This window comes from Chiloscyllium plagiosum, unplaced genomic scaffold (genome assembly GCF_037043375.1).
Source record: "Chiloscyllium plagiosum isolate Xiang-an unplaced genomic scaffold, Cpla_swu_hap1 HiC_scaffold_22, whole genome shotgun sequence".
Taxonomy (NCBI): domain Eukaryota; kingdom Metazoa; phylum Chordata; class Chondrichthyes; order Orectolobiformes; family Hemiscylliidae; genus Chiloscyllium; species Chiloscyllium plagiosum.
Window position 1 is genome coordinate 20,647,745 of NW_028270160.1, and position 14,213 is coordinate 20,661,957.

Here is a 14,213-nt window from a genome sequence, read left to right on the forward strand (position 1 = left end):
GGGCTTACATTTATGCAAAACCTCCCAGATCATCACGTTGCCCCAATGTATTATACAGCATATTTTGAAGTGCTGTCACTGTTGTTATGTTGACATACACAGCATCCAATTTCTGTACAATAGGAAACTAGAAATAGTAAAAAGATAATGGGCAAGACAATGGAAGAATTTGCTTAAACTTGGCCTCATCATGCCTATATCAGCCCACTTATGGAGCTATCCTAATAGTTTAACTCTTCTATTCTTTTCCTGTAACAATTTATTATTTTTCTTTGAGTAATTATCAAATTATCTTTTGAATGTTACTTTTGAAGTTGTTTCCAGCACTCTTTCAGGCAGTACATTCCAGAACACAACAACTCACCATGTAAAAACAAGTTTCCCCATATCACTTCTGCTTTTTTTTACTAATTACCTTAAATCCTTGTTCGCTGGTTATGGACCCTTCTGCCACTAGAAACAGTTTCTCCTTACTCTACTGTAATTGTTCATGGTTTTGAAAAACTATGTAAAATCTCTTGTTAACCTGCTTTATTCTAAGGAGAATACTCGCAGTTTCTCTACTCTCTCCATGCAACACATTCCTTGTACAACACTAGTAACTTCCTTCAGCATCTTTTCCAAGTTCTTGAAGTCCTTGCCAAAGTATGATGTCCAGAATTGGGTTCCAATCATCAAGCTGAGTCTTAATAAATTATGTTCTTGCACAGTAAGATATCAGATGTAATACAGAACAAAGAAAAATCCAACAAGCAGCAATTGCTGTAGACAGGCAAACTGTAGAGTTTATAGTTTGAGGCTTTCAAACAAGTACAATACTTCATAACACATTTCAATAACATTTTTAACATTTCAGTACTTTCATATACATATTTATTTTCTCAAGGTTGAGTTTATTTGCAACACGTCAACTAGTTTAGGCTAAATTGCAGTTGTACAAGAGTGGCAGACAGAGCATAACTAGAAGGATTTGGCTAATACACTGAAAGAGGCAACAGTAGCTGGCAAGACACCTCATGATGCTCTCATCTAACTCAAAATGGCTGGCTCAGGAGATATAGTACAGCTGTATTTTACAAAATTCAAAATGACATCTGTGCTTGTGTACTCAATGGGCAAGATATTTGCCTCATTCGTGATGCCCTTTTGGGTGTTACATGTGCACTAGAGTTCCAAGATTGCATCTGTGGTAATCTGTGTGGACTTTGAAAATGAATTACACTCAAATCATGTTGGTGTTGTAATTTGCACATGTGTAACGATTGACTTCTAGGCAAATGCAGATCAAGCAGATTGCATATTAACCCGTGGGTAACTCTGATTTGTTGTCAATGGGACCATTGCAGACTTTAATTAATGTCCTCTGTTGACCTCACATTGAACATGAGTTTGGCAGTAGCAAGGAACCTCCCAACACATCACCACTCCCACTATTGTATCAATACTATTAAAGGCATAATCAACTACATACAGGTTAGTTTCTGGTTGGTAATACCTGCTTATTGCTATGAATGTGTGGTATTTTCTAAAGTTCCTTCACAAAGTCTTCAAAAGTCCACTTGGAATTATGTGACAGGACCTGGGAGTCTTTTACTGACTTCAAGCACTCTGCACAAATCAGCTGCTCATAGATATAGATGCAGAAACTCCCCTTGCAATACAGTTTGACTTACAGAATGAATTGAAATTCTGTAGAACGGAAAGAAAGAAGGGAGTTGGATGATGGGCTCTCAGCAGAAAGTCGTATTTGCTCAGAGTATTCAGGGAGGAAATCTCCTCTACGCAACTTAATGCGGAACAGTGTTAAGACTTCTGTAGATGTCACTAGATTGAGATTTATCAAAGATCAAAGAAAATAATGTGACATGAAATACAAGGGCTAAGTAACATTTGTTTCCCAAGAAAACTAGATGTGTTATACTCTCATAATTATTTTACAAAATAGTTTGTTGGTTATCTTATGCTACAACCATCTTATTCATTATTCTGTGTAGATTCAAAAAGGCTCAAAAGTTAATAATACATTCATATATAAAACTAGTAACGTGGTAGCTATTTCTCATACAGGCATGGAACATTTAGCCAATTTATAGACATAAGTAGTCAAATGAGCACAATTATTTTCCAAATCAATAAATATGGGATTCTCAAATAGCACAGAAGTACTGAGTTGCCCAGGTAGTCAGTGCTTCACTGTGGTATGATCACTTTGTCCCTTTGAAGCATATTTTTGTTTTGTATTTCAATTTGGGAGCAATAGGTGCTACAAAAATTAGAGTTGTGACCTTGATTGTGTTACAGAAAATATTGCAGTATTTTAGACTTGAATTTAGGAGAGTGATCAGTAAAAGTTCACGGATGATTCAATAGTTGGTATGGTGGTAAATAATGCAGAGGACAGCTTTGTAGAATAAGAGGATAGAGAGGAGCTGGTCAGACAGAATGATCAATGGCAAATGGAATTCAATCTGTATAAGTCTGAGGTGATTCACTTGGGCAGAACAAACATGGCAAGGGAATGCATGATGAACGATAGGATTCTAGACCATGGATCAGAGGGACTTTGTTATGCATGTCCATTGCACCTTTAAGGTAGATAAAGTAGTTAAGAAGGCAATTGGGATAATTGCCTTCATTAACTGGGACATTCAGTTTAAGAGGAAGGAGGTTATGCTGGAACCATATAAAAATTGCTTCGGCCACAGCTAGTGTATTGTGTGCAGTTCTGGAATCCACATCATAGGAGGGATGTGACTGCATTGGAGAAAGTACAGAGAAGAGTTACACTCAGTATTGCCTGGCCTGGAGAGTTTTAGCTGTGAGGATAGATTGGATGGACTGTGGCTGGGTTTCCTTGGATCAGAGGAGACGAAAGGGAACCTGACTGAGGTGTATAAAAACAGGAGGGGCATAGAGAGGGTAGACAAGAAGAAATCTTTCCCCTTGGTGGAGGGATCAATGACTGGGGGCACAGATTTAAGGAAAGGAGCAGGAGGTTTAGAGGGGATGTGAGGGTGGTAGGAGCCTGGAATTCACTGCTTGTAAGGATGTTAAAGACAGAGACCCTCATAACATTTGAGAAATATTTAGATGCACACCTGCAATGCCAAGGCGCACAAGTTTGGAAAATGGGATTAGAGTAGTTAGGTAGATTACTTTACAGTGTGGAAACAGGCCCTTCGGCCCAACAAATCCACATCGACCCGCTGAAGCGCAACCCACCCATACCCCTTACCTAACACTACGGGCAATTTAGCATGGCCAATTCACCTGACCTGCACATCTTTGGACTGTGGGAGGAAACCGGAGCACCCGGAGGAAACCCAAGCAGACACGTGGAGAACGTGCAAACTCCACACAGTCAGTCGCCTGAGGCGGGAATTGAACCCAGGTCTCCAGCGCTGTGAGGCAGCAGTGCTAACCACTGTGCCACCGTGCCGCCCCCAGGTAGTTGTTGACTGGCACAGACTTGATGGGCTGAAGGGCTTTTTTCTGTACTCTAGACTTCTATGACGCAATGATATTACAATCCTTTGGAAAGCAAAACATGAGCATGACAGAAACCTCCATCAGCTCAGGACAGTGGCAAGAAAACATAGTCTTGTTTTCAATATTAAAAGCTGTAAAACTAGCATGAAACAAATCAATTTCTTTGGTTCAATCCACGCGTCAATTCATATTAAACCTGATCCAAGCAAAATAGAAGACGTACACCATGAGACAAATATTATTTACAAAGGTGTCTTAGGTTCTTCAACTTTTTATCCCTATATATTGCAAATTTTGCAAAAAAAGCATCTCCTCTAACTTCTTCTCCACAAAAATACACCTTACCGATGATAGGAAGATCACGAGAATATTTTTCAATCTCTTAAAAATGCTTCGTCATCCAGCTAATGTCTTCCTCAAAATCATGATCCCTCAAAGCTTACCATATTAGAATTAGATGTATCCCAGAAAGGCGTCAGAGTGCGTTTATTACAGAATGTCAAGCCTGTTGTGTTTGGTTCTAAGGTCTTTCTGCCAACTCGGACAAATTAATGAAACCACGAAAGAGAAACTCTTGATCTAGTTTTCAGAATACAATGGTCTCATCACGTTCCTACTTGGCACAAATTTAATTGTTCATACTGACCACAAATGATTAGAATTATTTTTCTAGACCCTCTCTCAAGTGCATCTCCAAGATGTCAACAGTTTCTTCAGAAGATTTAAGTATGCAGTGCAGAAATACAATACAAACCAGCTTCCCAAATGGCTACTTCGACATTCTCCCAAACCCTACTAAGATCAAAGATATTCTTTTCAACATATAAGTTGACATTAGCAAATCTGAGTGAAAAGATCAATCTCATTCATTTTGGTCACAGCCTTGCAGTGAAGCTTCAACAAACTACGTCAGATGATGGCCAGCTCAAAACATTATCACCAATGGGTGGCCTGAGTGCATGCAACAAGTTTCTGAGCTAGCACATGTTTTTTGTCATTTAGAGATGAATTAGGACTTTCTAGGAATGCAATCTTCAGTGCCAATTCTGCTATATGCTTGACCACATACACATGAATCACAAAGGCACTGAAAAAGGTATCAATAGGTGGGTTTGTGAATCTATTATTTCACACGGCATAAATAAAGACATTGATCAATTAATTAAATTGTGTGAAACATGTCAACTCCATCAACTTCAACAATCAAGAGAACATCTCCATCCACAGAAGATTTCTTCTAAGCCCTCGTGTAAAGTTGCCACTGATATTTTTCCATGCGCAAGTACATGATTACATTTTATTGACTGACTACTTGACTAAATCCCCTATTGCGTGATAAATCAAAGATACCACCAGTGTAATGATTGTTGACACACTGACAATTATATTCAGTATGTTCCATGTTTCTCACTAAATTGGATCTGACAATCATCCACAGTACAATAGTGCACCTTTCCAAGGCATGTTCAGGAAATGATGAATTGAACATATTGCCTCTTTTGCTCACTACCCTCAGTAAACCAGTGTTGGAAAACACATTGTTTAAACATTAAAATCCATGATGTTAAGTCACTTTACAATTGGCTAAGATTTTCTGATGGCTATGTTAAATCTATGTGCTACTCTTCAAGTCAATGGCATACCCTCATCAGCATCCCTCATATTTGGAAGACTGTTCGATAGTTCTCCCACATTTTCACCACCCATAAACATGTTCAAGATGCATTGTTGAAAAGAAGGGACAAAATGGTATAAAAATATAATCAACAATCATGTAGACAGTTATCCCAACTTGATCCAGGACAAAGAATAAATGTATGAGATTTTCGTATAAACACGTGGATTTGTAGGAAGATCTGACATTGTTGTGTCCATGCTAGGACATACAAAATTACAATAAGCAATGGTCAAGTCCTGTGAAGAAATAGACGAAATATCTGAACTGCACTTTGTCAATTTTGCATCACACAGTACAATAACTTGGATACTGAAGATATCATGTCAGACAACAGCCACAAATCTATGAGAAATAATACACATCTATTCAAAGCAACAGCAGACTGCAGAGGAAGCTACACAGCCAAGTTATGGTAACTGTATAATTGTTCGATCTGATTGTGTCATACATCCACCAAAGCGTTGGCTAAATGTGAACAGACAATGCACCTATACACATCCTTATAGGTATTATTGAGAATAATGTATTGTCATACAGATTCCAAACCAGACACAAGACATACAATTTAAAACAGTTATACAACAACCCAAAAGTGGTATTCCGACACAAAGGTACCAGGATCACCTTCAGGCAAGTCTACAGTGCAATGAATTCAATGTAGTGTGTACAGTCAGTTATATATATGCAATGTATCAGTAATAGTCAGTAAGTACAGAACCAGACTATGAGTGATTCTGAGATATTGCAATAGTTTCAGCATTGTTGTTAATAAACCTCAAGACATCAGTCTCAACAAGAAGCTAGTCTTTGTGCTATATGTTGTGTGAGTTAACATATAGAGCTGAAAATGTGTTGCTGGAAAAGCGCAGCAGGTCAGGCAGCATCCAAGGAACAGGAGAATCGACGTTTCGGGCATAAGCCCTTCTTCAGGAATGAGGAAAGTGTGTCCAGCAGGCTAAGATAAAAGATGGGAGGAGGGACTTGGGGGAGGGGCGTTGGAAATGCAATAGGTGGAAGGAGGTCAGGGTGAGGGTGATAGGCCGGAGTGGGGTGGGGGCGGAGAGGTCAGGAAGAAGATTGCAGGTTAGGAAGGTGGTGCTGAGTTCGAGGGATTTGACTGAGACAAGGTGGGGGGAGGGGAAATGAGGAAACTGGAGAAATCTGAGTTCATCCCTTGTGGTTGGAGGGTTCCTAGGCGGAAGATGAGGCGCTCTTCCTCCAGCCATCATGTTGCTGTGGTCTGGCGATAGACGAGTCCAAGGACTTGCATGTCCTTGGTGGAGTGGGAGGAGGAGTTGAAGTGTTGAGCCATGGGGTGGTTGGGTTGGTTGGTCCGGGTGTCCCAGAGGTGCTCTCTGAAACGTTCCGCAAGTAGGCGGCCTGTCTCCCCAATATAGAGGAGGCCACATCGGGTGCAGCGGATGCAATAGATTATGTGTGTGGAGGTGCAGGTGAATTTGTGGCGGATATGGAAGTATCCCTTGGGGCCTTGGAGGGAAGTAAGGGGGGGAGGTGTGGGCACAAGTTTTGCATTTCTTGCGGTTGCAGGGGAAGGTGCCGGGAGTGGAGGTTGGGTTGGTGGGGGGTGTGGACCTGACGAGGGAGTCACGGAGGGAGTGGTCTTTTCGGAACGCTGATAGGGGAGGGGATGGAAATATATCCCTGGTGGTGGGGTCCGTTTGGAGGTGGCGGAAATGACAGCGGATGATACGCTGTACATGGAGGTTCGTGGGGTGGTAGTTGAGGACCAGTGGGGCTCTGTCCTGGTGGCGGTTGGAGGGGCGGGGCTCAAGGGCGGAGGAGCGGGAAGTGGAAGAGATGCGGTGGAGGGCATCGTCGACCACGTCTGGGGGGAAATTGTGGTCCTTGAAGAAGGAGGTCATCTGGGTTGTACGGTTTTGGAACTGGCCCTCCTGGAGCAGATGCGGCGGAGACGAAGGTATTGGGAATATGGGATGGCGTTTTTACACGGGGCAGGGTGGAAGGAGGTGTAGTCTCCTCCAGGAGGGCCAGTTCCAAAACCGTACAACCCAGATGGCCTCCTTCTTCAAGGACCGCAAATTCCCCCCCAGACGTGGTCGACGATGCCCTCCACCGCATCTCTTCCACTTCCTGCTCCTCCCCCCTTGAGCCCCGCCCCTCCAACCGCCACCAAGACAGAGCCCGACTGGTCCTCACCTACCATCCCACCAACCTCCATGTACAGCGTATCATCCGCCGTCATTTCCACCACCTCCAAACGGACCCCACCACCAGGGATATATTTCCATCCCCACCCCTATCAGCGTTCCAAAAAGACCACTCCCTCCATGACTCCCTCGTCAGGTCCACACCCCCCACCAACCCAACCTCCACTCCCGGCACCTTCCCCTGCAACCGCAAGAAATGCAAAACTTGCGCCCACACCTCCCCCCTTACTTCCCTCCAAGGCCCCAAGGGATACTTCCATATCCGCCACAAATTCACCTGCACCTCCACACACATAATCTATTGCATCCGCTGCACCCGATGTGGCCTCCTCTATATTGGGGAGACAGGCCGCCTACTTGCGGAACGTTTCAGAGAGCACCTCTGGGACACCCGGACCAACCAACCCAACCACCCCGTGGCTCAACACTTCAACTCGCCCTCCCACTCCACCAAGGACATGCAAGTCCTTGGACTCGTCCATCGCCAGACCACAGCAACACGACGGCTGGAGGAAGAGCGCCTCATCTTCCGCCTAGGAACCCTCCAACCACAAGGGCTAAACTCAGATTTCTCCAGTTTCCTCATTTCCCCTCCCCCCACCTTGTCTCAGTCAAATCCCTCGAACTCAGCACCACCTTCCTAACCTGCAATCTTCTTCCTGACCTCTCCGCCCCCACCCCACTCCGGCCTATCACCCTCACCCTGACCTCCTTCCACCTATTGCATTTCCAACGCCCCTCCCCCAAGTCCCTCCTCCCTACCTTTTATCTTAGTCTGCTGGACACACTTTCCTCATTCCTAAAGAAGGGCTTATGCCCGAAACGTCGATTCTCCTGTTCCTTGGATGCTGCCTGACCTGCTGCGCTTTTCCAGCAACACATTTTCAGCTCTGATCTCCAGCATCTGCAGTCCTCACTTTCTCCCTGAGTTAACATATTGGCTAGCACTCGGACTTGATCATTCTAGTGGTGGTGTTTGATTCAAGAAACCATGTCAATATTTTTTGATTTATAACAAATAATAGTGCTTGATTATTAAGTAACAAAATAACTCCAGTATCATGATTTTAGGCTTTGTTTAGTTTCTGATACTAAGCCAAAATGGCACAAAAACACTGTATCTAATCTTGGCCCATTAGCAAACTGGAGAGATTTACAGATGTACAAAATCAGAGAAGGAAAGATGGAGGGGAGGAAGGATCAAGAACAAATTGGGAAATTTACAACAGGGTGGAAAATATTAGAGATTAGTTGAAAAAGAGATGATAGTGCATAACAAAAGGAGACAATCATGAAACAAGAGAAACAAACAAAAGATCTATAGAACATATACATAGGAAACCACCACCTCCTTTTTCCTTGCATTTACATCTCTTTTATCATTAAATCTTTCTTTCAGTCCCCTATCACAGATCATCCCTCTGTTCTTATCCCATTTCCTTGCTCGAAACTTGAATAAAATGTATTATGTCATGAGTTTTTCAGCTCTGCAAAAGATTATCAATCTGAAACATTAACTGTTTCTTTCTCCAAAGTTGTTGCTGACTTGGGTTTTCCAAAATTTTCTGTTTTTACTTCAGATTTCCAGCTTGTGCAGTATTTTGCATTTGCTCTTGTTTATGACATTACCAGTTGATCACTGGCAGAGGAAAAGACAACCCTCTGCTGCTAATATATACATCTGATCTAAATTATTTCAGCAAATGTTTAGGAGCATCAAGCAGCATTGCTGCCAATTTTATTTTACATACTATAGATTTTAATTTTTGAGTTCAGCTTCAGTGAACTTGGCTTTCAAATGGAATCTGAAAACCAAATTAAGCGAAGTGCATATTTCTGTTTTGCGTTGAACAGGTATTCATCTGCTTTAATAATAATTCAACATGTCTGAGCAAATATAAGTTATTTATATTAATTTTCACATAAGTTGTTTCCAGTCACTCTACCTGAAACAGATACTTTTCTTGTTCGTCCAGCTGCTGTTGCAAGCTTTCTTTGTGTTGATTGACAAGGGCCAATTCTGTTACAATTTGTGCCATTGACTGCTGAAATAACTTCTGTTTTCCTGCAAACTGAAAATAAATAGCATTCAAAATCCATGTACAGAGTTCCAATAATGCTGCTTGTGATATTAAATATTACCCTCTAATGTTTCTGCAGAACTTGCAACTATAAATGATTGTATAGATTAAGATGGAATGCAGACTTAGATTTTTAAAAAGCATACTCATCGTGTTGCACTCCCTTAAATTAACACATATGTCCTAAATTTGTAGCACTTCAGTGATGACATGATTTAACTTTCCATTATTCACAGTTCTTATTTACAGATCAAATATAAATTCATTACTATAACAATATTTATATTGGCTCAATTAATCACGATGTGTGGTATTTGAGTCCAGTTTTAAGATTATTTTCTTAAATTAGTTGTAGATTAAACCCACAAATTTTGGTTTCAAAAACTTAGAAGTGTGCTCTAGATATTATTATTAACAAGGCACAGATTTGTACAGGGAGAAAACAACACATTAAAACATTGCTGAAAGCGAGTAAAAGAAAACTAATCTCTCTTCCTGTTGTGTGGCATTATGCCAGAGTAAGAACATGAACAATCTAGATCTGTCAAATCAGCTTAAAAACAGAGAATGAAACAACTCATATCTGCAGTGTCACCCTTAAGAATAGACACAAAAATATCAAGCTGCTTACTTCTTTATTTATAGCTTGTATTTCAAGTTCCTCAATACAATAAGCGGGATCATCTCTGATATTCTGGAACTCCCTGGAAGCCAGCCAATTCCTATGATTTTCCAAATATAAATCAAAATCTGTGAAAACACCAATTAAAATGAAATAGAAATGGTGTGCTTTCCAGTAGTATGATAAACTGTAATGTATAAAGAGAGGATCATTTAGTACAAATTTCTAGACCAACAAAAGAAGCATCTCTTCATTTTATTGTGGCGAATACTAACAGGAAGAGACAATAGGAGTTTTGTTAGTAAAATGTAAGAATATCACTGTAAGAATGCCAACAGTTCTTGGATTTACTAGATGTGGTTTACAGCTAATGTTCCATAACCCTGCAAGTTATTAATCTCGGATATATATTTGAGGAAGGTGCCTATCAAGAGAATTTTTTTTAGAGTATTATTAATAATTCTACATGGTGGCTAACAACATGAAGCGAGGTATTTTACTGTTTTCTATTGTAATTCCATCACATAATGATGGGAGTGCTGAGAACACCAAAAGCCAGGTATTTATATTTTTGACGTTTGATGGGTGCACAATGCTGAGAAAATTGCACTGGTGGCCAGTATACCTAAAGAGGTAAGGCATACAGACAACTATAAGCATGCATATAAGCACAAAATACTGGAATTCCCTCTCTAACATCAATGCAAGTGAATGTACAACATGGGAACTTCAAGAAGTTTCACCACCAGTTCTCAAGGGCAGTTTTAGATTAGATTCCCTCCATTTTTACAGCACGGCGAGGAGAGAAGGAGGAGTGAAGCAAGGGGCTGCCGGGAAGGGTAAGTTTTCCCACTTAAAAAGGCACCTACCTCGGGAGTCAGGCCTCCATTTTGACAGCACAGTGAGGAAAGAAGGAGGAATGAAGCGATGGCTGTCGGGGAAGGTAAGGGCTTAATTTATATTTGGGCAGTGGCTAAACCCGAGATATTACACGTGTAGTATCTCCCTCCCGCCTTTCCTCTAACCGGAAGAAAAAGACTCAGTAAGTTTTTTCTTTATCTTTCTTTTTCATATATTTAAGTGCACTGTTTAGTTTTAGTTAGTTCAATAAAGCTACGTTTACAATGGCAGAGGACCTCAGACCCGTGGCATGTGCCTCTTGCTTGATGTGCGAGCTTAGGAACGTGTCTGACGTTCCTGACTGTTCCACTTGCAAGAAGTGTGTCCAGCTGCAGCTCATGTTTGACCGCATGATGGCTCTGGAGCTGCAGATGGACTCACTGTGGAGCATCCGCGATGCTGAGGAAGTCGTGGATAGCACGTTTAGTGAACTGGTCATACCACAGATTAGAATTGCTGAGGGAGACAGTGAATGGGTCACCAAAAGACAGAAAAAGAGTAGGAAGGCAGTGCAGGTGTCCCCTGCAGTTATCTCCCTCCAAAACAGGTATATCGTTTTGGATACTGTTGGAGGAGAAGGCTCACCAGGGGAGGGTAGTAGTTGCCACCGTGGCGGGCTCTACTGTTCAGAAGGGCGGGAAAAAGACTCGAAGGGCCATAGTCATAGGGGATTCTATTGTAAGGGGAGTAGATAGGCGGTTCTGTGGCCGAAAAAGGGACTCCCAGATGGTATGATGGGTTGGGGTGTCACCGATCGGCTGCAGAGCATTCTAAAAGGGGAGGATGAACAGCCAGTTGTCTTGGTGCATATAGGCACCAACGCTATAAGTAGAAATGAGATGAGGTCCTGAAAGAAGAATTCAGGGAGCTAGGAGAGAAGTTAAAGAGGAGGACCTCAAAGGTAGTGATCTCGGGATTACTACCACCTGCTAACCAGCATAGAAATGAAAAAATAGGCAGGATGAACACGTGGCTTGAGAGATAGTGTAGGAGAGAGGGATTCAGATTTGTTGGACATTGGGACCAGTTCTGGGGAAGGTGGGACTATTACAAAATGGACGGTCTACATCTGAACCAGACCGGAACCAATGTCCTTGGGGGAGTTTTTGCTACTGCTGTTGGGGAGGTTTTAAACTAATGTGGCAGGGGGCTGAGAACCAGAAGAGAAAACAAGTAGGCAGCGAGATGGAGACTGGAAACTGTAAGAATTGTGAAGATAGCATAAATAAAGGGAAGAGTAGGCAGAGAGCAGATGAGCGAAAAAAAATGGTGGCATCTACTTTAATGCCAGGAGTATAGTGTGTAAGGCAGATGAACTTAGGTCTTGGATTGGTGCCTGGGAGTATGATGTTATTGCAATCACAGAGACTTGGTTGAAGGGAGGGCATGATGATTGGCAATTAAATGTTCCAGGATATAGACACTTCAGGCAGGACAGTAAAAGGGGGGGTGGAGTTGCATTGCTGGTCAGGAATGATATCGCGGCTATGCTAAAGGAGCACATTATGGAGATCTTGGGTAGTGAGGCATTATGGATGGAGCTGACAAATAAGAAGGGTGCAGTTACATTGTTGGGGCTGTATTACAGGCCTCCCAACAGTGAGTGTGAGGTAGAAGAACAAATAGGTGAACAGATTATGGAAAGATGTAGAGGCAATAGAGTAGTGGTAATGGGAGATTTTAATTTTCCCAACATTGACTGGGATACACTTAGCGTCAGAGGTCTGGATGGGGCAGAATTTGTAAGAAGCATACAGGAGAGTCTTCTAGAACAGCATGTAAATAGTCCGACGAGGGAAGGGGCCATATTGGACCTGATACTGGGGAACGAGCCAAGACAGGTGGTAGAAGTTGCGGTGGGGGATTTCTTTGGGAACAGTGACCACAATTCTGTAAGTTTTAGAATACTCGTAGATAAAGACGAGAGTGGTCCTAAGGGAAGAGTACTAAACTGGGCCAAGGATAATTATATCAAAATTAGGCAGGAGCTTGGAAATGTGGATTGGACACAGCTATTTGAAGGAAGTCGACATTTGAGATGTGGGAGGCTTTCAAAGATAGGTAAAGATAGTGCAGGATAGGCATGTCCTGTTGAAGGCAAAGGATAGGAAGGGCAAGATTCGTGAACTGTGGATGACAGGAGAAATTGTACGACTAGCCAAGAGGAAAAGCGAAGCGTACATAAGGTCTAGGCAGCTAAGAACATAACAGGCCCTGGAGGAATATCGGAAGAGTATGACAAGTCTTAAACGAGGAATCAAGCGGGCTAAAAGGGGTCATGAAATAGCTTTAGCGAGCAGAATTAAGGAGAATCCCAAAGCATTTTATTCTTATATAAGCAGTAAGCGGGTAACTAGAGAAAGGATTGGAAACGAAGGAAAGCTACGTGTCGAACCTGTGCGAATGGGTGAGATTCTGAATGATTATTTTGCATCAGTGTTCAATGAGGAGAGGAACATGATGAATGTTGAGATTAGAGATAAAAGTTTGATTAGTCTGGATCACATTGACATAAATAGGGAAGAAGTGTTGGGTAGGCTTGAGGTTATCCAGGATTGGATGGGATCTATCCCAGGTTGCTGACGGAGGTGAGAGAGGAAATAGCTGGGGCCCTGATAGATATCTTTGTGGCATTCTTAAATACAGAGTGAGGTGCTGGAGGACTGGAGGTTTGCTCATGTTGTTTCCCTGTACAAGAAGGGAATAGGGATATTCCGGGTAACTACAGACCAATGAACCTGATGTCAGTGGTGGAAAAGTTGCTGGAGAAGGTACTGAGGGATAGGATCTATTTATATTTAGAAAAGAATGGGCTTATCGGTGATAGGCAACATGGTTTTGTGCGGGGGAGATCGTGCCTTACCAACTTAATAGAGTTCTTCAAGGAAGTGACCAAGTTGATAGATGAAGGAAGGGCTGTTGAGGTCATATACATGGACTTTAGTAAGGCACTTGATAAGTTTCCCATGGTAGACTAATGGAGAAAGTGAAATCATATGGTGTGCAGGGTGTTCTAGCTAGGTGGGCAAAGAACTGGTTGAGTAACAGGAGACAGAGAGTAGTAGTTGAAGGGAGTTTCTCGAAATGGAGAAAGGTGACCAGTGGTGTTCCACAGGGGTCAGTGTTGGGGCCACTGTTGTTTGTAATACACATAAATGATCTGGAAAAGGGCACTGTTGGTATGATCAGCAAGTTTGCAGATGACACGAAGATTGATGGAGTAGCAGAAAGCATAAGGGACTGTCAGAGAATAC

At 42.2% G+C, this 14,213-nt stretch overlaps 1 protein-coding gene across 4 annotated transcripts in view; it reads right to left on the bottom strand.

Annotated features, from left to right (window-relative positions):
• The window catches only part of LOC122561234 (uncharacterized), a 297,608-nt gene that overhangs the window by 192,251 nt on the left and 91,144 nt on the right, over nt 1-14,213 (bottom strand). For all 4 annotated transcript variants that reach the window (XM_087998832.1, XM_087998834.1, XM_087998833.1 and 1 more), the window contains 2 exons: nt 10,069-10,187; nt 9,303-9,428 (listed from right to left, as the gene is read on the bottom strand). In XM_087998832.1, the coding sequence (XP_087854958.1) occupies nt 9,303-9,428; nt 10,069-10,187 (245 nt within the window). The remainder of the gene's footprint in view (nt 1-9,302; nt 9,429-10,068; nt 10,188-14,213) is intronic.